Source organism: Gymnogyps californianus, chromosome 8, assembly GCF_018139145.2.
Source record: "Gymnogyps californianus isolate 813 chromosome 8, ASM1813914v2, whole genome shotgun sequence".
Classification (NCBI taxonomy): Eukaryota; Metazoa; Chordata; class Aves; order Accipitriformes; family Cathartidae; genus Gymnogyps; species Gymnogyps californianus.
In genome coordinates, this window is record NC_059478.1 from 37,030,564 (window position 1) to 37,057,449 (window position 26,886).

The following is a 26,886-nucleotide window of genomic DNA, read 5'->3' on the forward strand; positions in this document are numbered from 1 at the left end:
GCCACCTCGATCAGAGTTGTGCTTTTAGTGGAATATTCACTTACAGTATCTCTCTGCAATTAATACACCTGATTTTAACTAGCAGTAATAGCTATGCATCGTTCTGAATTTAAAATGGCAAATGTTTAATAATAGCCATGCCTTTTGGCATGTCCTAAACATCTTTTTTGTTTAGTACAGAGATAGTGACTCAGAGACTGTATTGTCACTTGCTACAGAAATGTGATTAGTTCTGACAATCTTAAATGAATGCATTCAATCGGTCTTTTAATGTGAGAGTATGATGTTCATCCTTCGGAAGGTGTGCCTTGTCTGTATGGTGTGGCAAGTAGGGAGTTCAACAACCAGGATTTTTAATTTTTAACTTAAGTTTGGTAAATTGAAAGGGCTTTCCATGGACGTGGGAATATAAACACGTATTTCACTTGGAATGTCAAAGTATGATTCTGTGAATGTAAAGTAGTGGCTCATAACTGAATATATGCAACTGTTTTACAGTTACATCCTCATCTGCAGTCTCTGCTCATACTGTTGCATCAGTTATTGTAGCTGTAGTAGAAGGAAGAGGCCTTGCCAGAGGTGAAGTAGGAATGGCCAGTATTGACTTAAAAAATCCTGAGGTGATACTATCACAATTCGCAGACAATACAACTTATGCCAAGGTATTGTTGCATACTTAATTGCTGTATCCCTTACAGGCTAATTATTGTGACTTTCTTTCTTAAAAAAGCTTATGACTAATGGGAAGTTCAATTTTTAGTTTGTAGAAGAAATTTCTCAAAAGTGAAAGTAACAAGTTCTAAAAAATGTGCAACGTTGAAAGGAGTGCTATTTTCTTTACTGTGCCTCAGATTTTAGATAAAGAGGAAAGAATGTTTTGCAAAAGAAGAATAGCCTTTCTGCAAAAAATAGTGTGTTTGAACTATGTGGGAGTGAGATGCCTTGTTTTGAAGAGCATGGGGCAGTACATGGTAGTAGAACTTGCAAATATTTTTCATCAGGCAAAACAACTCTGAAAGCAGAACTGCATAAATGGGGGGGGAGGTAGGGTAACTGTAGGGCTGGCTTTGTATGGTTGCATAAATATTCCTTCTCAGTTAGTTTGAAATGAAATTCACTCAGTTTACAGCCAAGTGTTCTGCCTACCAGCACTGTATACTCTACAGTAATTTGGAGAGTAATGTCTCTGGTTTATGCGACACCAGCATTAATAAAACATCTTATCTAATGGTTTTGTTGTAGTTACACATGCTAGAAAACAGTGTGGCTTGTAGCATCTTTACAATATTCAAAGAAATAAAAACTAAATTTAATTAGGAGAGTAAGTAGATATGACTCAAAATATAAACAGCTATCAAATCTATTTACTAAAATATATGTTCTATAATGTAATTTTTTTTTATAAAAAAACCACTTAAAGGTTTGAAAGTGAAAAATTGATTTGCTGGTACCTAGAAAAAAAGAAGTCCCATGTAATCAAAAGAAAGATAAGACTAGAATTCTGCAAGGAGACTTCAGATTATTTTTATGGAAATTGTTTACTAATTTTAATGGTTTCATAAAGATTACAGTTACTTCTAAGAGTAAAAGTCTTTCTTTTTAGCAAGCAGCAGCTGTGTTCATAGTCTAGAGTCTCCCCTGTTCTACTGTGTGAGGGTTAAGAACTGTATTATTGTCCCATGAAATTTATCTTTCTCAAACCGAGAAGTATTTTAGCTGCCCAAAGTCCTCCCCCACCCCTTTACTTTCAGTTTTGTCTTGAATTTAATGATAAAATACAATTACTTCTCTTAAGTCTTTAATACTTTGTCTTTAAATTCTGATAACATGACTTTTCTCTGTTATTCAGGCTTGTAACTTGATAAGTTTACATCTTCTATAGCTGCCTGTCAGGCCATGGCCAGACTGTTCAGTATTTTCCTCCCTTACCATTCTAAAAGATGGCATTTTTATTTGTACACATATCTTCCTAATTTTCCATTTAGATTACTGAGTTCTCCATTCTGTGGGCATACCTGATACTGTATTGACCATCCAGTCCAAAAAAAAAAAAAAAAAAAAAAAAAAAAAAAAAAAAGAGCTGCTAGTGTACAACTACTTTTTCCCAAATGCACTACATGGCGTAGTTTCTTATCTTAATCTCTAACACCTTTAACAATACTGTCTGCTGATCAGCTCTTTTCTTACAGTGTCACTATCCATGTTTTGCTAGTGATTGATATCAAGCCTACTGTATTTTCTTTCTTGTGCACCCTTTTATTTTTGAATATTCTGTAAATTAATTCAGTAAAGTTTTCTTGTATTCTTTAAGTTCCTCAAGGTTTGCTTTGGCTGTGATGCCTCTGAAAAAAAATTCCTAATGATTGTCAGATATGACGGGCAGTGACAGCTCTCCCTCCCACCCCCTAACACCCTTTGGTGATTTGTGTATTTTTTTTTTTTATGCTTGTTCACCTTTCCATTGTTATCTGTCCCTTCTTTCACATCTTAACTTCTAAGCACTTAAAATATAGTCTGGTTTTTTCGTGTTTCTCCCTTGAGAATTTGTGGGTGATGATATAAATGAACGTAAATGCATAATGATGTTTGTCCTTTCTTATACAGTAGACAATAGAAAAGTATGTACTGTACTTTAAATCCCTACAGCAGGTGTGTATAACATAAAGCAAAGCTGGTTTAAATATGCAATTTTTGAGCCATATTGAAAAAGGTAAGACTGAGATAAATGTTGTAAGAGGAGGTTAGAACAAAGTGTAAAGCAAGTTTCAATCAAAAGATTATTAATATTCAGACCTGTTGCATTTCTTCATCTTCCAGAGCGCCATTAACTTTTCAACTGCAAGCCCAGAAAGCTGCCATCTGTTGAAAATAAGTCCTTCTCCCATCATAGCCATGGAATATAGTTTTGGATACTTCTCTCTTGCTTCGATGACAAGCATGTTTCTGTGTTTAAATAACAGGGGATAGATACCTCTATTTTTTGTTTTTAATTTAGTTTCATATGCATTTATATATCTGTATCTATAGATACAGATAAATTTGACTCATTAGTGTAGAAGTTAGCAGAAAATTTGGTCTTTATTTACAAGACTGGAATTGTGCTTTTAAAATACAAGGATTCTGTAGTTCTTTATTGCTGGTTCATTTTCATGTAAAAATATTTTAGATTATATGTGGATTTTTACTGAATTATTTTGAATTTTTTTGTTCAGGTTATTACTAAACTCAAGATTTTAACACCACTAGAAATAATAATGTCAAACACTGCTTGTGATGTAGGGAACACAACAAAATTGTTCAGTCTGATAACAGAACATTTCAAGGTAAGCTCTTAAATTTCATTCCACATTTTAGAGTTCTTGTTGATCACTTTTATATGGTTGCTGATTTGAGAGTTTTCCACAACTTCTTAAATGCAGTCAGATTTTGTGTTTTCTATGATTTTTGGGCCTATTTTTGCCATGGTAAAGAATAATCTAAATGCAGCTCCAACGGTGCTAGTTCTAATCCTGACAATTGCAGAGTTAAGTATATTACTGATTAAAACTGAAAGTTTTGAATTTGTGGCATTGAAGTAATTTGAGCTATACTGAACCTAGGAAAGATTCAGAGATGAAAAATCAAGCATTTTCCTTTGCTGCTTCTTTGTTCTCTCAACCTGATAAATAGATGGGGCTAATGTATCACAGAATAGGAAAAAGAGCACTGGCAGGGAAAAAGAGGGTGAGATGAACTAGTACATGTAATTTATGAGTATTAAAGCCTGAGAACTTTTAAAAACCTGTATTAATTACTACTTGAATTGCTTCCATGTCTACACTGCTGATGGCTTCTTCATGAGTCCTCTTCTACTTCCTGACCTCTCCTCTTTTTTCTTGCGTAAATCACTCATGCATCACACAAATTCAGTTACATTGACCTGCATATCTTTATTCCCTATTTACCATTGAAGGCTTGATAATGATCCCTGGGGCTTAAACCATGGCAAGCGAAAACTACAATTTGAACGTGAGCATTGATGCTAGCATGAAAATTACTCTTCCCAAAAAGTCATTAATTTTAACCAAATCCAGGTTAAATTCAAAATTTGGAGTAGCTAGTTCTTGAGAGGAAAAGCAATATCCAGAAAAAGCCTATGTTAATTTGCTCAAAACAGTAGTATGAGCCTTTTTATATGTACTCACTACCAGAGAGGAGGAAAGATGAGTGACGATAGTGTGGCTTGCTTGTGCTAATAAGCTGGAACGAATACTTCTACAAAGACAGATTGCTCAATCAGTTGATAGACTTTCTTGGAAACACGTATCACTAGAAAAGTAGAGAAGCCTGTCTGATGAAAAATTCTCTGTAACTCTTTAAATTATTTGCTTTCCCCCCCATCTTCACAGAATGTGACTTTTACAACTGTCCAAAGAAAATACTTCAATGAAACAAAGGGTTTGGAATACATAGAACAATTGTGTGCGTCTGAATTCAGCACCATTTTCATGGAGGTTCAATCAAAGTATGTTTAAATAAGGAAAAAGCATACTATGTCCAGATTAGTTTTTAACAGCTTTTTATATACTTAGTATGCAAGTCTGTGGCTTGTTGCAAAAGTTAGAAAATTACAAGAGCTGTTCTTTTATTTTGCACTCCAGCGTTTCTGATATATCTAGAAACTTAAATAGAAAGTCTATTACAGATTTTTTTTTTTTTTAGTTTTCACAGCTTTCCACTTTCTCCTTTTCATTCTTTCCTTAAAGATACAACGTAACAGCTATGATTGCCTTTCTTTCTGGCCTCAGGAAATGTTTTCCTTGTACCAACAATTTTAAGTAGTGATACTTGGTGACCTGGGTCTTCATGTCAAGTCATGTGTAACTACTGAAATATGTATGTTCACAATACCAGCTATATAGTGTGGGGTGTCAAGTGTACAGAGACTCAAACATTGATGAATATTTGATTTACATGCATATATGTGCACTATACATGGGTTAGTGCATACTTAAAACATACTGCTTTTTCAGTGTTATCAATCCCAGTAGTTGTGAAGCAGAAGTGTGAATGTGATTTCTGTAGTACACTGCTTGGTTTTGTGGTATTTAAATGGCACTATTCAACATTCATTAAAGATTGTTTCTTTCCAAGGTATTACTGTCTTGCAGCTGCTGCAGCTTTGCTAAAATATGTTGAATTTATTCAAAATTCAGTTTATGCTCCTAAATCACTCAAGGTGCGTTTCCAGGGAAGTGAGAAAACAGCTATGATAGATTCATCATCAGCGCAAAATCTTGAACTAGTAATTAATAACAGAGATTCTCGGTAAGAATATTTAAGTTTACAAATTACACTTCTATAAAGTTGTATTTCACCAAGTTTCCTTGATGTTTGTGTCAAAGAGCTGACCATTATATTTATTTCTGTATGACAGAACTTACATACCATTCAGAGCTTTTAAAAAAAAAATATTTGGACAGAGAAATGCATTACAATTCAGCACAAAATTTCTAGCATAAGAAATCCTAGAAGTGAATTGCGGGAAGAGATGATACATAGTCATCTTTACACTGATGTTTGTATTTTATTTGCACTTATAAATGATGTTGATGCAAAATTTCACAGATTGTGAAATGAAAGAGGCAACATTTCTGCAAGAAGTTACTTATGTTGGATTAAAATGCCTACGTTTTATTCATTTTACACAAGATAAACACTCCAGGCTTGAAAGGTTGTTTTGTTTTCCTTTAGCTCTAAGGAATAGTAGCAAACAAAGTAATTTCTATAATGATGGTCACGTGCAATGTGGTACTTGATTGCATGGTAGTTCTCCACAATGAGAACAATACTTGGAGCACTTCCTTCACCAGGAGTTGCTTGCCTTCTAGGCAGAAGAAGCTGCAAGGCTTACCTTCTCAAGATTGTTATGCTTCTGGTTAGAAAGAGAAAGACTTGGAACTGGCACTTTGCTGCCTGCCAAGTTCTGAGATGCACCTCTGTTTAGAAGTCCACTCATCACCCTGATATAAAAAGGGGTCCGTGCAGATTTCTCACTCTCCAAGTATTACTCGTAAGAGCTTTCCACTTGGAGAAATGTCATAGAAGCATGGAATGGCTTGGATTGGAAGGGACCTTTAAAGGTTGTCTAGTTCCAACCTCCCTGCTGTGCGCAGGGACATCTTTGCCTAGATCAGTCGTCCTTACCCTTCTGCCACTGCTCTTTTTTTTTCCTTTTCTTTTCTCTTTTTTTTTAATTTTTGTGGGGATCACAGAGTACACAGTTAGGTCTGTTCTTCAGAAGTGAGAGGTAACTATAGTTTCTTTGTGTTCATTTGTCATGCTCTGCCCCCAGTTCCTTCTTGTTTGCTCCGTTGCTTCATATGTAACTGCAGGAGCCAGCCACTCTAAGATTGGTAACCTCAGAGCAATATTTCTCTGAGAGCTGCTCCTAATCCACAGATGGTTTTGAGAGGAAGGAGGTCACAGGAGGAACTGAGCAACAGTATACTGCTTTAAGATTCTCTTTTTTTTTTTAGCATTATTGCTGCAGAATTTTTGCTGACCCAATGGCAAGTTTGACTTGGGCCACACCCAGCTATTACCATTACGCAGATCTTAGCCCTAAAGCCCCGTTAGATATCTTTGTATCAGATATTAACAGGTAGAAGTTAATAGTACAGGCACACACCAGAAACACCTAAATGAAGTTCTTGTGCCAGTGTTAATTCTGGAGAGGCTTGTCTCTCTTCGTTTACTGTACAGGGAAATGAGCCCTCAGTTGCTTAAAGGTAGGCAGTGTGGATACTATCCCAAATGTAGAGTTCCCCTTAAGTGTTGTCATGAGTTGCATCTTATGGTAAATATGTCCTTAATAAAACTGGTTTTGAATTTCCCCCTTTTTTAATTCTCTTGACTATTGCTTTGTTCTTTTATACCATGGTATTTCAGGAGTTTCTGTACCATCTATCTTTATGCTGTCTCTTTTGTATACTTGTATCAGATTTCTTCCTATTGGAGTTCTGTTTTCAATCAATGTGTTTATATGGCCCCAGTGTTTTCACTGGCCTTCTTTCAAGCCAATAGCATTGAAGGTTTCAGGTTTCTAAAACTGTTTAGGTATGTACTAGATGTAAATATTATAGGCTGTTTATTTTAAACAGATACAATCAACCCTTAAGTGTGAGACCCTGGGATGTGTAACATGGAAAAGCCATGAACATGAAAATAATATTTATAAATCATAAGCATGCTATTTGGCTCCTGTATTGACTGAAAGTCAGTTCTTTAAAAAAATAAAATCAAAGCTTATTTCTCTCTTGGACTTCTAATTATTTTAAGTCATTTTCAGAAAGGTATTTTAATGAAAATGCTCTGATTAGTATTTGATCTCAGCTTATAATTTGTCCCCTTTTGTAGGGTTAGTTTGTTTTTAATTAATTCAATTGAGACGAAAAATGTGAACTGCACCACTGCAGTAGGATTGGAATACTACTACAAAAAATGAGGAAAATACTGAGTACAAATGTATTTCTGTACTTTAGAAAATGATATAATAAGGGCTAATATTATATTAAATTACATTGAATTACCTGACTTCTTAAACCGCTGTAGTTCATATAATATACATGGCAAATAGGGCGGTGCTAAGCATCCCAAAAGCATGCCTCAAATTTGTAGGATACTCTTACCTGAAAATGTCACTTGACATTTACCATCTTTATTTTTGTGAGTGTATTCTTCACATCTATTTTGTTTTCAAAGGAATGGTCACACGCTTTTTGGTGTCCTAAATTACACTAAAACTCCAGGTGGAAGTCGAAGACTTAGATCCAATATCCTGGAGCCACTAGTTGATGCTGAAACAATTAACACAAGACTGGACTGTGTTCAGGAATTACTCCAGGATGAGGAGCTCTTTTTTGGTCTTCAAGCAGGTAATAGTTTATTTTTTAATATATAGTATTATATTTCTTTTAAAACATTTTTTCTAATCTGTGAAAGTATGCGGTGTGACCTAATATGTTTGAAACGTATTTTTTTTATGATTTGTCAGGTGACACTTATATAGTGGACACTTAATTTTTTGAAGTAATCTTGATTATGATAGTGATATTTTTCTCAAGTGTTTTGCTACAAAAAGTGAATTTCTCTGATAAGGTGGATAGAAGTCAGTGAGCCAATAGCTTTTTCGAAGAATTTGAGTTTGTCTCTTTACCTCTATGGCTAGATATGCACTATGTTGGAAGTGTACAAGTATACATAACGTATACATTAAAAACAAATAAAGGCATTGCTGATGTAATAGTTGTTGTGTATGCATTTTTTTTTCTGTTGCTTCATAAAATGTAGTGGTCCAGACAAATGTAAAAAAAAATATAATACCAGAGGATAAGTTAGTCTACCTGAAGTTGGATCATGTAATCTTAATCTTTATCACAAGAGAAATGTGATTCAATCTAACAAAAAGAATATTGCTGGATTGATATATGTCCACCTGTACAATAGTCACTGCATGCTTAGGTATAGTAAGTATAGTTATGACAAAATAATTTAATTAGCAGCTATTTTTAACCTGGTTTTTTCCCTGGTAAATAATTTGTGAAGATAGAATGAAAGAAAAAGATTAGCATAAGTATCACTAAGTAATTGTGGGCATTTAAAAAAAAAAAAATTTTATTACAATTTCAGTTCAATTTCTGATCTGTTTACTTTTGTTTTACAGTTATCTCAAAATTCCTGGATACAGAACAACTACTTTCAGTTTTGGTACAAATTCCAAAGCAGGATACAGTATGTTTCGAAATACACTTTAGATGATCAGTTATCTGGCTACAACATGCAATATATAAATGTGATATCTATAAATATGCATGATATGATAAGAAAAAGACTGCACCTTAAGAAGACATGGAATAATGTTATCGTAGATTGAGAGTATATCTTATTTTACAGCAGTAGAAGATTCTCATAGGAGAATGTTAGAAAAATTTGCGTTTGCTTCAATATCACATTAATCTTAACTTATGCAAATTGCCTTCCAAAAATGGTTACTTTTTCATCACTCACCACCTTTATTCTTCATAAGTGTACATCCTATTCGACAGTACTAAGATGAGAGACAGGAATTTTCTTCAGCATAAAAGGAAAAAGTGTATAACAGAAATTTACTCTCTTGTTTTTGGAGGTTAATACAATTTTTGATAGCCTAAAGAAAATTAAGCATCTTCCTTACTAGAAATAAAATAATTTCTTAATTTTTCATGTAATATAATTCAATAGAAATTAGTCTTTATTGCCTGAAAAATTATTTTGAAAAAGGTTCTTAAGAAGCACTCTGACTTTGCTCAGCTGTGCTTATAATCTGTATTCAATTACTAAGTCAATCGTGTAAACGTACAAAGCCAGAAATGGGACTTACCTGTTAGTTTCCAAGACACAGACTTCGTATGAGCTAAGTGCAACTTTTTCACGCAGGAGTTAAGTGTTTCCTCTGAACAACAGCCAGCTGACAGAAAACAATGTACTCACTTGCACAGCATAAGCAGTACCAAATGAGACAGAAGTTTCCCTTACGCTGACTGTTCTCATAAGCAGAGAACCTTACATCTCAAGCACACAGAGAGAGGTATCTAGGTTATGAATGAGGACCACCTGCTCTGGATTACTTGGTCACCCATCTGAAGAACAAGTTCAATAGATTCTGTGCCTGATGAAGTTCCAGGCATGTGACAGATTGATTCCTTCTCTCACAGGGAGAAGGTACCAGTATTTTTGGTTTAAATGAATTTCCAGGAAATACAGAAGTTAAACTAGGGCTGATCCACTGACATAGCACTTAAATCGGTAGGACTTAAGGCTCTAGCACAAAACCAAAGTTAACCGCTTCTCTGAATCGTCATGTTTTACATATCAGAGTGACTGTGGACAAATTAATTTCAGATGCTGTAAAGGATAGGCTTGCATTTTAGTGATTAATGAATTATAAAGAAATAACATATAGAAGAGTTATCGACTATGGTTGTATTTATTAATTTTCTCCCTTTGACCCTAAAGTACAGCATGTACAAAGATCCACTTTTAACACCAGTTCAGTTAAAGTTCCTTTAAGAACTATTTTAGCAAAGGTACATTCCATTATGAAATATCAGCTCTTCACGTATGACCATATCTGTCCTTTTGATGTCCGATTCCATCATGGGACTTAGACCCCATATTTATTTGCAGATTATGATTCTTCCATTCATACATTTAGCATTGTTTAGTCCTATCTTTTACAGTCCTACCTTTATACAGAAGGTAAGATAAGGCAGGAGATGCCCTCTGCCACAAGAGTAAAGAGTTATTATATACGAACGAGAAGAGATTTCACACGGGGTCATACTCCTATGTTCATGTTGAAAACTGACACTAGATGTTCTTCGGAAGCAAACAATGTGCTTATCTATGTTGGTTTCTTAAAATCCTCTCACACCGTGCATATGTACTGCATATGCTATGTGGTACATGTGCTATGCCCTAATATCAGCAGCAAAATTCTTCATTATAAAGGTTAATGGGGCACAAGGTAGAATGTGTATGTGGACAAAACATTTTGAAGGGCAGTCATTATTGTAAACAAAATTTTTAAACATTTATTGGATTTTTTTTTTTTTATTACATGGGCAGATGTTTAAGGATATAAATATATTAACCAAAGATAAGTCAACCAAATTGGGTTATGTTGTGTTTAACAGCATTTATGAAAAGGGCTATGGTTCTTAATTACGATGCATAATATATTTGCTTTGAAAGAGTCTACAAGCTATGTAGAGCTTGTATAGAGCTACGTGTATGTAGAAGATTAAAAAGTTTTCACGGCTTGGGTTAGCAGAGTGTTCTCAGAGTCAATCATTATCAGTGCAGACATGAAAATATTAGCTAACGATGGGCAAACTATCACAGTAGGCCATGTAAAATTTAGGTAAACTTTTTTTTATGCAGTTACACATTGAGTTGTCAAAGTGAGCTTATAAAGTATTAGCAATTTTCATTAAAAGTATAAACCTGTTACAGTTAACAGTATGAATTTTCCTATTTCTTAAGCACTTTTTTAAACAGGCAGACATGCAAACACTTCCAATATTTGTAAAATTTTTCGACAGGTTACAAGTGCTGAATCAAAAATAACTAATTTAATCTACCTGAAGCATACTCTAGAACTGGTGGAGCCTCTAAAAGTAAGCTGTCTCTGTCTTTTTTTTTTTTTTTTTTTAATAAAGTACAGACCATTTTTTATAAAGTACAGACAGTTTTCTCCTTATTTTTATACAGTGCAGTTTGTTAAATTTCATAGAACATGGAATAGAATATCTCAGGTTGGAAGGGACCAATAAGGATCATCGAGTCCAAAAAAAAAGTTTATATCTTGCAGAATGCAATACCGCCAACATAATCTGTTAATTCTTAAGCCAATTGAAAATATGTATTTGAGTCTAATACTCTTAAGAACTGGATTCCATTACCTGAATAATTGATTTTATAACAAACGTTTAACTGAAACTCCTGCTCAGATTCAGTAAGCTGCTTATGCAACTGCTAATAAACCTCAGTGAATCTAAGAACTTTCAGTCCTTTAGAAGGGCTACAAAAAGAAGTAACTGTTCCTGTCCATATTTTAATCTTCAACAGGCTGCTTTAAGAAGCTGTAACACACCGCTGCTAAAGGCTTATTACAATTCTCTTGAAGATACAAGGTATTTATCATAATACTTTAGCTAGTGTGTTAGAAACTCTCATCTTTCTTAAGAATGTAAGATTAAAGATGTTGCATCCTTGCTTATTTGTAGTTACAAGTATAGCTCAATTGTTTTGCCTAAAAGCCAAATTTAATTGTCAAAAATTCTAATTTTCAACTAACAAACAAATACAGGGAAAAAAGCAAAACAAAGTTAGCTATGATACTGCAATTGCTGATGAACTGCACTCCATTAGAAATAATTCTGAAAAGACAGAAGTAGTGGTTTCCTAGAGTCCCCATAATAATGCAGAAATCAACTGTTGCCTGTATACTTAAGAAATAATTTATATTTCCCAAAGATTTGAATGATATCTTTGGTCAGACTTGGGTATAGTCATACTTCATTCTGAGGTGAAAACAGACGTGAAATTTAGTGTTTGGTTTTAACAGTAGATAATTTGCTTCAGTTATTTGTAATACTCTTGTTTGTAATTTTGGGACAATACTGCAAATAAAATCATAAAGTATTATGTAGCTAATTAGCAATACAACTAATATTGCAGATTTGGAATTATACTTGAAAAGATTACAACTGTAATTAATGATGATACAAGGTACACAAAAGGATGTCTGAGTATGAGGACCCAGAAATGCTATGCTGTTAAGCCTAACATCAATGAATTCCTTGACATAGCTCGTAGAACATACACAGAAATTGTTGATGACATAGCAGGTATTTCTAAACTAAGTTTTTTATTTATTTGGAGTTCAAAGTACCCGGCATATAGAAGCCATGTAATCAGATGTATTATAACCTTCTCATATGTAAAAACTATTTAGTATTATTATAAACTGATTGTCATTGATAAGTAACTGAAGTACTTTTGAGATACATATTGAGATTCTCCTTTTGTAGATAAAAACTCAGTTTTATTTTAATGAAGTTGAACAATTATATTGTGATTCCTATATTTAAAACTCTATTGCTCCTTATCCTCTAAAAGTACAAAAAATTTAAAGTAACGTAACAGAATTATTCCAACTAAAACATTCTGCATAAAACATGTAAATCTTTGTTTTAGCTTCTTGAATTAAAATATCTGAGTTCTTTGTTCTTTATATTTTAAGCCGTCTTGACCGATCTGTGGACTACTTTTTAGCCAAGCTATTAAGAGTTGGAAAATATGAACGAAAGGAATTTTAGCATAATGTCTGTTACTGTGCTTTAGTAACCTTCCTGTTCATCATTAAGTCAAAATAGAAGGAAAAAAATTATCTTCTGGAATGGATCTCCTTTTTGTAGTATAAAATGTTGATTTCTAGCTAAAGGACCATCTTCTTAGTTTACTATATAATTGGAAACTTAAAAGAGCCTCAGAAACTTCAGCAGCTGTCATATGTTGTGAGCTTCCTGTTTCCTTCTAATCTTACATTCTACATAGTACACAGTGAAAAGTACAGACACCGTTGGTTTTTATTTCCTAAACCTTCCAAAATTTTGTAGCTGCTAGCATTCCAGAATGTGTGAACAGTTGTGTTCCCCTTGCCCATTTTCACTGTAGCCCACATGCTTGCTGAAGGGATTCTTCTCTCTCTGCCTCTTTACTGGATTAAACTGTGACTCCAGGACTGAAATACCGATGTCGTCTTCCTGGACTTCTGTAAGGCCTTTGATACAGTCCTCCACAACATCCTTGTTGCTAAATTGGAGAGAGATGGGTTTGACGGATGGACTAAGGAATGAGAGATGGATATGAGATGGCTGCATGCAAAGAGCTACAGTCAATGCCTCAATGTCCAAGTGGAAACCGGTAACAACTGGTGTCCCTCAAGGGTCCGTACTAGGACCAAGAGAATTTAATATCTTAATCAATGACACAGACAGTGGGATTGAGTGCACCCTCAGCAAGTTTGCAGACAACACCAAGCTGAGTGGTGCAGTTGATTCACTAGAGGGAGGGAATACCATCCAGAGGGACCATGACAGGCTTGAGGATTGGGCCTGTGTGAACCTCTTGAAGTCCAACAAGGCCAAGTGCAAGGTTCTGCACCTAGGTCAGAGCAGTCCCCAGTATCAATACAGGCTGGAGGATGAATAGATTGCAGAGAAGGTCTGGGGGATACTGGACTTGGGGATACTGGTGGACAAAAAATTGGACATGAGCCGGCAATGTGTGCTTGCAGCCCAGAAAGCCAATCATATCCTGGCCTACATAAAAAGAAGCATGGCCAGCAGGTCAAGGGAAGTGATTCTCCCCCTCTGTTCTGCTCTGGTGAGACCCCACCTGGAGTACTGCATCCCGCTCTAGGGTCCCCAGCACAGGAAAGACATGGACCTGTTAGAGCCGGTCCAGAGGAGGGCCACAAAACTGGTCAGAGGGCTGGAACACTTCTCCTATGAAGAAAGGCTGGGAGAGTTGGGGTTGTTCAGCCTGGAGAAGAGAAGGCTCGGGGGAGCCTTTCAATGTTTAAAGGGGGCTTGTAAGAAGGAAGGAGAAAGACTTTTTTTTTACCAGGGCCTGTATTGACAGGACAAGGGGCAATGGTTTTAAACTGAAAGAGGGTAGATTTAGATTGGACGTACGGAATAGATTTTTTACGATGAGGGTGATGAGATGCTGGAACGGGTTTGCCAGAGAAGCTGTGGATGCCCCATCATTGGAAGTGTCCAAGGTCAGGCTGGATGTGGCTTAGAGCAACCTGATCTAGTGAAATATGTCCCTGCCCATGAAAGGGGAGGTTGGACTAGATGATCTTTACAGGTCCCTTCCAACCTGAACCATTCTATGATTCTATATCCGGAATGTCTTTAGTTCCTAGTCTACGTTGTGAGTGGTTGGAACATGAGAGTGGACAAGATTAGAGCAACGAGCAGCCCGGAAACACCACTAAGTAACTCCATCCTTTCTTCTCACAGGACTACCACACTATTACCCGCTTTGCAGTATTCAGAATTCCCATGATTTAACAGTACATGTTCTTCTATCATCTCACAGTTTCCCACATACAGTATCTTCTCAGCTAGGAACAAGATGGATTTAAGGGGGAGATTACAAATGTAAAGCATTACCCTCAGTCTGGGGAAAGAAGATTGCTTAGAATCATGAACTGGTTAAAAACTGAGTCTTAGTCTACAGTTCATATTCTGTCTGCTGATTAGACACTGATGCTAAGTGCTTGAGCAAACTTTCCTTTCCATAGTTAGGCCCACCTGGGAGTTGGTTAAATGCATGAACTGTCTTTAAAGAAAACATGAATTTATCTGATTCTCCACGGGAATTTTTTCCCAATAGCTTTATGCAGCCAGATTTGTTACATTGATATGTTACTTAAATAACTCCCTGGAGACCCACCTCTAAGGCCTTTTGTCTTGTTACTTACCTGACACATTCAACACCTCTAAATCACATTAACAGTATGCATCTCTGTACCCGCACAAACAGGTATGTGTGTGTATGCATATGAATGCATGTAATTTGGGTCAAATATTTGTGGTATGTAGGTATGATAGCACAACTTGCAGAAAAGTACAACCTGCCAATGAAAACAAGTTTCAGCTCTGCTCGTGGATTTTTTATCCAGATGAATGTTGATTGTTCAACATTACCCAACGGCCAACTTCCTTCAGAATTTACAAAGGTATCTGTAGTAGATATGTTTTTTCATAATATGTTTGTATGCTTGATGTATATAAAATGTATAATACATTAATAAAGTACACATTATACAGTAATTTAAGCAACAATTAAAATAATGTCAGTGAAGATATCTAGAAGTAAATGAAGGTATAATTGGTATGTTTTTACAACTGCCCTATTTCTAGTTAATATAGTCAGAAATGTGCAATTACATGCAATTATGCTATGTGTAAATATAAAGTTGTATATCTTGCTGATAACTGCATTCTCTTACATGGATTTTTCATAAAAATTTATATGGGAAAAATGAAACCAGGCATTGTTTTTTCTGCTTTCTTCCCCCCATATTGTTCCCAGTTTGCTTTTTAGAAACTATTTTTGTTTCTGATAATATGGCAAGTTCTTATTGCTGGTTTGAATTCCCTGTAGATCACGAAAATGAAAAACACATATAGCTTCACTTCAGCAGATTTAATAAAAATGAATGAAAGATGTCAGGAGTCCCTGAGAGAAATATATCACATGACCTACTTGTAAGACCATTTAAAACTATTTAATATTTGCTAACTACATTTATTGTGTCCAATTAACAGCTAATTACACGTTTTCTTAAAGCTATCTTTCTGTTAAGTTATGGCTACTTACGGAAATAATCCAAAGGGACACTGATCAAGTGTACTTGCTGAGACCAAAAAAACCCACAAACTGTGTATTGTATTAAACGTGATTACAAATATATAGGCATTTATTAATAAGGGTGGCCATCATATTTATTAAATTTTTATGGGTGAATGATCTACACAAAATGACACAATGAATGCATTACTTTTGTAATGCAGAATCATTACTTTTAGTTCCTTGCATTTACAGTAAAACTCTATTTCTGTATTTTGTCCTTGCTGCATGTCACGTTGCTCTGCTGTCTATTTCAGAAGACTTACTAAGTGTAATGTCGCATGTCAATTTTTTGGAAATTCTTTCTAGAAACCATGTGTGGTTTTTTTGTTTGTATGTTTTGTTTTTTTAACATGAAGGCCTAAGGGAGTTAGAGTTGCATTTGACATGTTAATAAAACATACTTGATTCCATAGCTATATTTTTAGTTAATTCTCTTTGTGAAGCTTTCTTATGAGCTGTTGGTATGTGAGCTATGTGTCTTGTGTCTGATAGCAGAATTTGATGTGAGATGATGGTATAAGATCTTAATTTGCTTCAAAGAAATTTATACATTTGCTTGCATCTGGCAGAGATGATTGCATTTTATGAGTAACCTATCCTAATGTATGCAGTATGAACGTTATTAACTTGCTTTATTTCTGTAAGTTGTATAAAGTGGCAGTATGTACTGTGCAACAGCTAAATCAGTGTCTTATTTCAGAATAGTGTGTAAACTACTGAACGAGATCTACGAACACATTCATTGCCTATACAAGCTGTCTGACATTGTGTCAATGCTGGATATGCTGCTTTCATTTGCCCATGCCTGCACTCTTTCTGATTATGGTAAGTTTCTTCTTTGATTCCGTCATGGGCCAGATAAAGACCCTCCTGTTGGAGAATATCCAGGCTGTTTTGTCTGGTTCTCCAATTGCTAAGCCCACGTCATTTGTTTTTCTGGGTCTCAGTAGGCTTTAGGTGAGTGTCTCTGGTCTACCCTTGCCAGTTTTGTGCTGATTTTCTTTCTGTTTCCATTCCATTCATTGAAATTACATTCTGCCATTTAGCTGCTGTAGGCCTTCACAATCAGTGATTTCAAGATAGCCAGTTTAAGCATATTCTATTCAAAAGCATGAAGTCTGTGAACATTCTGAGTTTACACTTCTATTCTGAAAGGGCGCAAGATAATACAAGCAGATCAACATTAAGTATATACTGTAAAACAAAATACGTGGCTACCTTTGTTTATCTGCTTCAATTTCTGTAGCACTTTTAGACGTTTTTGGAGGTAGAGTCTTCTGAGGAGTCCAGGATCATGCGCTTACCTGCATATTGTTCATCCTGCTTCCCTAGCGCAGTTCTGCAATGTACAAATGAGCACATTGTCTTCAATTAATGATGACCTGAGATACGTACAGTACAATACAGTGTAGATACTAGATCAGGTCTGGAAGCCATCTCAGGAGATGTATTAGCTCATCGTTACTAATGCTGCTATGTAATTTCCAGTTCATGAGCAGGATCAGTTTAATTTGCAGTATGGAGTGTGAATCTTCATGTGCTAATGATTCGAGTCGTAGCACATGAATTGATACATAACTGAACAGTAACTGATATACTTGAGGCATCACAACCTTTTCCCGCCAAATGAATCGGAGCACAAGTTTTCTTCAGCAGTAATAATAAGACAAAAGCCACTTAGCTTCTCCACACCTGCAGTTTGCACAGCCAGGCATGAATGTGTATCCACCAAAAGAAATGGACTGTCATTTGTAGCTTTCAGTCCCCTTTGCCACTTGATTCTCTCATCTGAATCATTAAATGTCTAAAACCTACACCAGATAATTAGCGTTCCCCAGTGTTTAAACCTGAAAAACCGTTTTGGCACTTTCTTGAAGGCTGCTCCATTTAAACAGACCACCAAATTTAACAACATTTCTTTGTTAGCCTGGGGTACTGCCATTGAGGTAGACAAAGAGGAGGCATACGGAATAGCTTCAGAAAAGAACTGTATTCTGACAGAAATACGTACAGATAGTCCCAGTATCAAATGGATCTATGTAGGCATAGTATATACCCAAATAATCAATATGATAAAATATAACAAAAATAGAAGGAATGCTACTTCCTTGTTTCCCGTGCTTATATAATAAGGTACATACGTAGTAGTAACAGAGTTCATGACCACTGTACTTTATATGCTCATAACAGTATAAAAATAAATTATTAAAAATATATTAGCTATGAAACTGGCTTTCAGGTTTTCTGTTTTAATTACTTTTCAAGTTTTGCTCTTTGTATTTTTCTTTATTACTGGAGTCCAACCCTACTTACTACAGAACACAAACACAGAATGTTAATTTAGAAATGAAGTGTTAGTTATGGGATTCTTTTTGTAGTAATAAATCACGAAGACTTGCATGACAATCAGAGTCTATACCTGAAAGTGGCTGGTAATTCTTCCCACGTGCTGCATGTTAGTCTTGCTCACTACGGGAAAGTAAAAATCGGGGAGTCGGAACCACAAAGGTTGACTTCTGCTCTGCAAGAATTACTTTATTTCAAAACGCACTAGTTTAATAACGTAAAGGCTTCCATACTAACTCTGCAATGTTTTATATCCTTTTTCTCATTTAGTTCGTCCAGAATTTACGGATACTTTAGCAATCAAGCAGGGATGGCATCCCATTCTTGAAAAGATAGCTATGGAAAAACCTGTGTCTAACAACACATATCTGACAGAGGGTAACAATTTTGTCATTATTACAGGACCAAATATGAGTGGAAAATCAACATACCTAAAACAGATTGCTCTCTGTCAAATTATGGCACAGATTGGTGAGTAAGAGTGTACCATATTAGTAATCTTCTGCAGCACATTTATTGTTTTCTAGTTAAGAATATTTATGAAGTTGAATGATTTGGCTTCTAGAATAAGATTCTGTCTAAATAGTAACAGGTAATTTTTAGTCCGTTTGCTCCTACCAGCTCTTGTGTTGCTGAGAGAGGCCACTGCAAGGTTTTGGGTCTGCCATTGGAAACTTATGGGGCCCCGTCTGTATATCTGGAAGCCTCCCCAGTCTGTCTTTAAGAGGAGCACAGTTGTATGCTTTAATTCTTTGGAGCACCTTAACCCAATCGTAGCACCTTAGGCTAGACTGATAGCGAGTGTCCTTGAAGTGTGCCCATCGGGCTACATATGTGTTAGTCACCCAAAAGGAACAGATGAACTTGAACGTACATCAGTTATTTAGAGAAACACGCTTGCAGCCAAGTAGAATTAATAGATAAATAATCAACTACTTCAAATAAAAGTAGTAATAAAACCCGCAAGGTTCTATCACTAAAATTATAAAAGTAAAACAAATATTTGTAAAGTCTGAGACTTATCCCTGTATGCAGGAATTCCTCATGATTTTTACCTTAAAGGTAAGGCTGGTAGCACAGGAGAAAGACCTTAATAGGCTGACACTAACTCTACTAGAATGAAACTGCTTCACAGTGGGGAATAAAATTTGTCCACCATGTGTTTGTGGGTCCAGTCCGCAACAACTGCAAGTTCTTCAGGAATTGCTCTCAAAAACATGAGTTTAATACGAATAAAGGAGACTGTAAGGTCTTTTGGCAGGTTTCCTGTTCTTTTCTATTCAATAAAACTAATAAGTCTCTAAGTCTGATAAAGGCAATATAATCTTGTTTTTGGGAAGCTAAGATTCCTTGGGATTAGTAACTCAGTGGCTACAGAAATGTAAATTAATCCTAGTGTTTATTCTCACTTTTGCATCCCTTTAGACTGACACACAGCTTCAGGCATGTGATTTCTTAAGGTTTTACTGATAAGCATCTTTAATTATGGTACCTATATAATAATTTTTTCTTATAAAGTAATGGTAGAACATAATCTTATGAAACTTTCTAGAATAAAATGCATTCTCTACAGTGCATAAAGACCAAGTGTAAAACTGACATATTTTTTTTCCCCACTGACATATTCAGGCAAATTGACATTTGTCACAGTGATATGAGAAAACTTGTATTTTACTTGTTTTGTAGGCTCTTACGTCCCAGCAGAGTATTGTTCTTTTCGAATCTCAGAGCAAATTTTTACCAGAATAGGTATGGATGATGATATAGAAACAAATGCGTCAACATTCATGAAGGAAATGAAAGAGGTATTAAACATAGCTAATCCAGGGTCCAAGGCCCATTTTTACTGTTAAGCCCATAGAAATTGTACTAGTATATTTCCACTGAAAGAGTGTACTTTGAAAAGTAGTCAAAAATTCAACTTTCATCTGTTACCTTGATGATAAACCACAGAAAACCAGGCATATCTTAAATAAAAAGATATCCCAATACGAGTAAAAATCAGTGCTCTGTTGGACAGTAGTTTCACCGTTTTGTTATTTCTTATGACCTTAAATGAATATTTGTAGGAGCCTAAGCCCGCTCTATTCCCTCTGCCAGACTGATACAATTTTGAGGGAAAGTGATGTTCAATGGAAAAGAGAAAGAGTGCTCTAGTATGAGTCTTTGCTTGATTAGAATTGACAGCTATTTGAAAGCTGTGAAAAGGTAAAATTTGGGGATCTGACAAGATTTTTTTTTAAATTTCTGCATTAAGTTTCATCTGAATAACACAAAGTATTCCTATTAGCAGCAGTATTCCCATTAGGGTTTTTAAAAATGCATTTATAGGAATGATAACACATTAAATATTTTCCTAGATAACATACATCATACAAAATGCTAATGACAAATCACTCATCATAATTGATGAACTTGGCAGAGGTACCAGTGCTGAAGAAGGTATTGGCATTTGTTATGCTGCCTGTGAATATCTGTTGAATTTAAAGGTAATTCTGTTTTGAAAAAAAATTTAAACCTTGTAATTATTTTGTCATGCTGAAAATAAATATAGTATTTTCTCATAATTTAACTTCAGTTTTGTAGAGATTTCTTGCCTAAGTATGATATTTTTCATAACTGGTGAATAGTAAGAATTACGGTGATAGAGAAAAAATGCTGACATAAACTGTGCTTCTGTTCACTGGTGGTTGTGATTTAACCCCAGTAGGCAGCTAAACACCACGCAGCCGCTCGCTCACTCCCGCACAGTGAGATGGGGGAGAGAATCAGAAGGGTAAAAGTGCAAAAACTTGTGGGCTGAGATAAAGACAGTTTAATAGGTAAATCAAAGCTGCGCATGCAAGCAAAGCAAAATAAGGAATTCATTCACTACTTCCCATCGGCAGGCAGGTGTTCAGCCATTTCCAGGAAAGCAGGGCTTCATCACACGTGACGGTTGGGACTTGGGAAGACAAACACCATAACTCTGAACATCCCTCCTTTCTCCTTCTCCGCAGCTTTTATTGCTGCGTCATATGGTGTGGAATATCCCTTTGGTCAGTTGGGGTCAGCTGTCCCGGCTGTGTCCCCTCCCAGCTCCTTGTGCACCCCCAGCCTGCTCGCTGGTGGGGTGGGGTGAGGAGCAGAAAAGGCCTTGACGCTGTGCAAGCACTGCTCAGCAATAGCTAAAACATGGGTGTGTTACCAATGCTGTTTTGGCCGCAAATCCAAAACATAGCACCATACAAGCCACTATGAAGAAAATTAACTCTATCCCAGCCAAAACCGGTACACTGGTCATCATCTCTTTCCAGCTTGCGAGCAAGCTTGCATTCTGTCTAGAAAGAGAATAACCCAGTCTCTTTAGTTTTGCTTAGTACAGCTTTGTATGCTTGAATGTTAAAGGTGAACCTCTTTACCTGGCTGTTATCTTTGCAAAGTACAGTGGCAGTTCCACATAACTTACGAATCAGTCACAGAGGTCAGAGGCTTGTTTAGAAAAGTGGAAGATGGTTTTAGCTGGGTTGGAAGGTTCACCTCTATTACTAGTTACGTGATCAACCTCAGGTTGTTGTCAGCTTTTTGAAATAAGTATGTAGGTGTTCAGTTTCTCATCAGAGTTTATTCAGAGTAGTTTTGTTGTTTGGTTTCAAAAGCTCAGATATTTTCTGTAGCTTGTACCTTTGGCAAAACATTCCTTGAGAGTATTAAGGCAACCATTTGACAATCATTCAAATTAACCTTGGTCAATTTTTGCAAGCATCATGGATTTCCTCTTCTGATATTCTTTTCCTTCTATTGAGAAAGGAGTGGGAGAATCCCCAGTTGGAAGAGATATCCTTGCCAATGGTAGAACTCATCGCTTAAAGATTTTAATTTGCTTTAATAATTTAAAGACAGCTTTTCAATGTTTTGGAGGAAAACCTGGACATCTGTGACATCATTTAATTTTTCTTATGTATTGTAAGTTATTCCAGGATAATTTCCAAAATAAATTTTCTTTCTTATTTCCTTGTTTAGGCATTTACATTGTTTGCTACACATTTCCTGGAACTGTGTCATATAGATGCTTTATACCCCAATGTGGAAAATTACCATTTTGAAGTGCAGCATGTGAGAAGCAGTGCTGGAAATAAGGAGAAAATTGCTTACACTTACGCACTCTCTAAAGGATATACAGAGGAAAAGAACTACGGTAATGGATTTCACTATGACTAACTTAGTGAAGATTATATAAGATACTATTTCAGTTATTAGGCATCTAACAGTATTTTTCTGCTGACAGATTTCTGCTGAGTTTGTATCTCTCATAGCATAACAACTGCAGATCTGTAATATGTTCCGAATACTTGTTTGTTTTAAGTAACCATGTAGTGAGATAGTTTGAGGTAGTACGGAGAACTTACATGAAATTTCATAGTGAAAAAAAACATTTTAGTAATGTCAGTAGCTATTTGATTCACCTCTGTTTGAATGAGATGAGCCATTCTGAGCACACAGTACTTGATTTAATCTCTGCTTATGGAAGCAAGTGAAAGTTCTGGAGAGACTTAAAGCTGTGAATGCTGAGGTTTGTGTTATGTAAAACACTCTTATATGTCTGCCATAAGTAATGCTATGTCAGTTAAATAGCAGCTTGGCCCTTTTTGATCAGCAAAAAGGAATCAAGTTTCTTTAAAAAAGGACAGGAATTTTACTGTATCTCAGCCTAAGGCTATTTTGAGAGGTTCCACTAAAGCATGTGTTCTCAGGAAAGTGGGTTTACTTCTCTTTTAACTGTAGAATAAATCATACTGAAGACTGTACAGATTGACGGATTATGGGTCAATAAAGAAATGAGTGAGTGACAATAAGGCATAGCTACATGTTTTAAAGAGTTACAGAAATCCGTATGTTTCTGAAATTGGATCCTTGATTTAGGTGACATTTAATCAATAGGAAATTATCTACATATGACTTTTGCAAGCTAGTGGTAACTGAAGACTACAAATTATTCCAGTCAAGCTTCAATTAACTGGACTTAAAACGTTTATCAGAATTTCAGAGTAAGTTTCTTTACCTTTGGCAACATGAGCTTAATGTCAGATGCTACAACAGCACTAACTCAGAAAAATCGTGTGTTTAGAGAGTATGCTCAGAGAACAGGAGACCTTTAGTTAGGCAGTGTTGGTGTCTTGGCTTTACCTTACTTGAGCAAAGTTACATTCTAAGAAGGAGTGCAAGGGCTCTTCTTGACCCTTTTTCGTTTTTAACTCTACAGTATTAAAGCACCCGATGAAGCACAGAATTTCCTCAGAACAGCCAGGGTCACAGGCAAAGGAAAAAGTAAAAAAATCATGTTAGGGCAGAAAGAAATATTTTACATCTCTTTCTGACCCTGAGTATCTGGCGTTTTGGCTACTGGCAACAGAGTAGAAGTGGGAACATGACATCCATATCCACTGGATGTCTGGATTTAATGGATTTAATGCGCATTTAGCACAACCTCAGTATTTTCCAGCGTGCCAAATTAAAAAACTAAACAGAGAAAGCTGTTAACACCACTGTGCTATTTTTTCCCTTTAACCCCTACTGTGTCTCATCCTGCCCAGTTACAGTATTACCAGCAGTAACTTCATGTGGAAGTATATCTTAGAGGTAGCATTACAATGAAGTAGACATTTTATTTTGTAACTCTGAAAACCATATTGTTTATTTAAAAAAAAAAAAAAGACACAAAGAAAAAATGTATATCAAAATTATTTTAATAAAAATGAAAACTTCACCCTTTAAAAAATAGGCTAAGTTAATTCTGGCAGACATAGTGTGGAAGGTAGGAAAAAAAATTACATCAAAAATCCTGATTTGTGTTTTATATGTTTAGGATTAAAAGCTGCAGAAGTTTCCTCCCTACCATCATCCGTAATTTTGGATGCAAAGGAAATCACAAAACATATTGCAAAACAAATTTTGGTATGTAGTAGAAAACTATAATACTGTAATTCACAGTTTTTATAAAACTCAAATATATTTTCAGTTTCTGAAAGGATATAGGATAAGCACTGCTTATGGTTTTATGAAAATAGATTTCATTAAAATTTGTATTTCTGGAACCAGTTATAGAAGATTATGCTGAAGGTCACTGTTAGGTGACAACACAAAGCAGTCGTTAGGGTTAAGGAGTATTGGATGTAATGTTGGTGTACAAACCAAGAATCAGGAGATCAGAAATAGGCTGGAAAATAGCTAATATTAGTATTTTAATAATAGAACATAATTGATTTCATATTTTAATGCATGTGTATGTTTTTAAGAACAGCACAGGCAGAAAAGCACTCCTGAGATGATGAAACAGAGAGCTGTATACCATTTAGCAATGAGATTGGTTCAGACTGCCAGAAATTCTCGATTGGATCCAGACAGTTTGCGTATATATTTGAAAGGCTTGAAGAAAAAGTATGAAGCCAGTTGTCCTGCACCCAGACAAAATGATGAGCAACAGTAATGTGTAACATAGGCTGTTGGTGTAATTTTTATGACTGCAAGATGATTCTGTTTTTTTCCATAGTATTAGAAAACACTGCTTTTCACAGGTTTTAAAATTCTTAATTCTTAGTCTAAATTATACTCACTACTGAAAGACCATATCCTTCATGGTTTTTTTTCCCCAAAACATACCTGAAATAAAAGCATTTACTTTCCCTTTCATTATTTTAGAGAGAAAAAAGTTGTATAATATTTAGTATTTTCTGTGTGATATATCTGGTATTATAGCTCTTACATCTGATACTAAAGGTCTTGCCTAACAAAAAGCAGTCTTTGAAACAGATGGTCCACTTGTCTTGCATAGGCAAGCTCTACTTGCACTGTTGAACATGCATCCATAAACCCTGTTGTTCCCTACTCAAGGAGGGTTCTAGCTCGCTCAATCATTATGCTTAATCCAACATAATGTAGGCAGTCCAGGACTGCTTCCTTTCCAGAACTGGGTAGCCAGAGCTTTTTTGTAACACTGTAACAGCGAATTACTGTGGTATTGACACTGTTGATCAGTTTTTGTTTAGAAAGTGAGTAACAGGAAATCAATAAAAAGTTGAATATCCTTCTTCCTTGATTTTCTTTTTTCGTACAGCTGCATTGAGTGACTGCAGCCAGGTATTCCAGCTTGGAGGAATTTATCTTTCCTCACTTCCTTCTATCTAACTTTGGCTAAGAGTTCTTATATATTTCTTTTATATATATGTGTGTGTGTATATATGTATATATTTATATGTGCTATAAAATGGGTAATACACAACAGTGCAATATTTAATTTATAACAACAAATATATTTTTATATATAGTTGTAATATTTATTTCTTTTTCATGTATCTACCTTTGTAAACATATCAGTGCAACAGAATAACATTTGTAGCAGGTGCACTGTGCTTTTTTAACCTAAGAAGTTTTTTTTATTGATTTAGGCTATTAACCACAATTCCCCTCTCTTCAGGCCTTAAATGTTGCCAATTACATCACTCATATCCATCAGTAATACCATATTTGTTGTCTACCCCAGTGAGGATCATGGCAGAAAAAAGTATTTTGTGTTCAGGTTTCTTAACAAGAGGATCCCTTTCAGATGACAAGGGATATATGTTTCAGACATTGACTGAACAGAGTGCACATCTCCCTGTTGGAATCAGCCACCACAGCACCAGAAAGAACCATTCTGGGGGTTCATGCCTGGGAGCCTGGGGTAGTTTGGCCTTGTCAGAACTGTTCCCCTCTTTTGTGCACCTTCTTTCAGAGCCTTTGGGTTGCTTCCAGTCAGTCCGTCAGGACTGTGTGTGTATATACTCTCTTGAAACAGATTTTAAATAAGGAGGTTTTATTTTTTTTCGCTGACATCTGGATGCCAAGGAGCGGGACCAGAACACAAAAAGATAATATAGATACTTTCAGACTCATTTTTGCATCACCTGTGAACAGTCCTCTAGACAAATTCACTTGAATTCTAGGGTCTTTGCTAGCACTGTCCAGAACGCCATGGAGGAAAAAAAAAAGTACCTTCAAGGGCTGTACAGTGAGCTTTATTGCCAATCTGAGAATGCTGATTGAAGCAAAGGGGATCTCGGGGAGTTTACAATGGGGGAATTGCAGGGAAGCAGAAAGCTCGGAGGGCAAAAGGAGGCTTGTCCTTTCCTGTTCCCTCTCCACAACTGTGTGAGTAGCAAGTCAGATTGCCATCTTGAGTGAGGGATCTGCAGGAGCAAGAGAAGGGTATTTAAAAAAGCAGCAACCTCAGTGTCAAACACTAAGGAAGAGATTTTAAACTAAGCCTGGTCAACAGCTGACAGTAGAAGTCAAAAGGCATGCAACATTGTCTGCTAAAGCCCTGAAACCAACAGACCATTCATCTCTATGACAAGATTCCTATTTTGCATAGTCTGTAAACATCTTGTCCTAGAAAAGTATACAATGCATTTACTGTCTGCACTAACTTTAGGTTTTTAATGCAGACTTTCCTCAAAACCAAGGCTGCTATCACCATGTGTCTGTGAGACAAGGCTGCCTGACAGCAGA

At 35.9% G+C, this 26,886-nt stretch overlaps 1 protein-coding gene across 1 annotated transcript; it reads left to right on the forward strand.

Moving 5' to 3' along the window:
• Nucleotides 1-498: 498 nt before the first annotated feature.
• MSH4 (mutS homolog 4) lies at nucleotides 499-25,417 on the forward strand. The gene is made up of 18 exons (XM_050901350.1): nucleotides 499-662; nucleotides 3,213-3,323; nucleotides 4,389-4,504; nucleotides 5,134-5,307; nucleotides 7,744-7,916; nucleotides 8,705-8,772; nucleotides 11,124-11,198; nucleotides 11,650-11,714; nucleotides 12,262-12,431; nucleotides 15,201-15,337; nucleotides 15,766-15,869; nucleotides 16,715-16,839; nucleotides 18,631-18,831; nucleotides 20,047-20,165; nucleotides 20,721-20,849; nucleotides 22,363-22,537; nucleotides 24,206-24,294; nucleotides 24,641-25,417. The coding sequence occupies exons 1-18, from the start codon at nucleotides 591-593 to the stop codon at nucleotides 24,824-24,826; spliced, it is 2,289 nt and encodes a 762-aa protein (XP_050757307.1). The 5' UTR covers nucleotides 499-590; the 3' UTR covers nucleotides 24,827-25,417.
• The last annotated feature ends 1,469 nt before the right edge of the window (nucleotides 25,418-26,886 follow it).

Coding starts and splice junctions, on each gene's coding strand:
- MSH4 (XM_050901350.1), top strand. CDS start 591: ATGGCCAGTATTGACTTAAAAAATCCTGAGGTGATACTATCACAATTC. Junction 18,832..20,046: donor TCAAATTATGGCACAGATTG/GTGAGTAAGAGT, acceptor CTTGTTTTGTAG/GCTCTTACGTCCCAGCAGAG. Junction 20,166..20,720: donor TCATGAAGGAAATGAAAGAG/GTATTAAACATA, acceptor ATATTTTCCTAG/ATAACATACATCATACAAAA.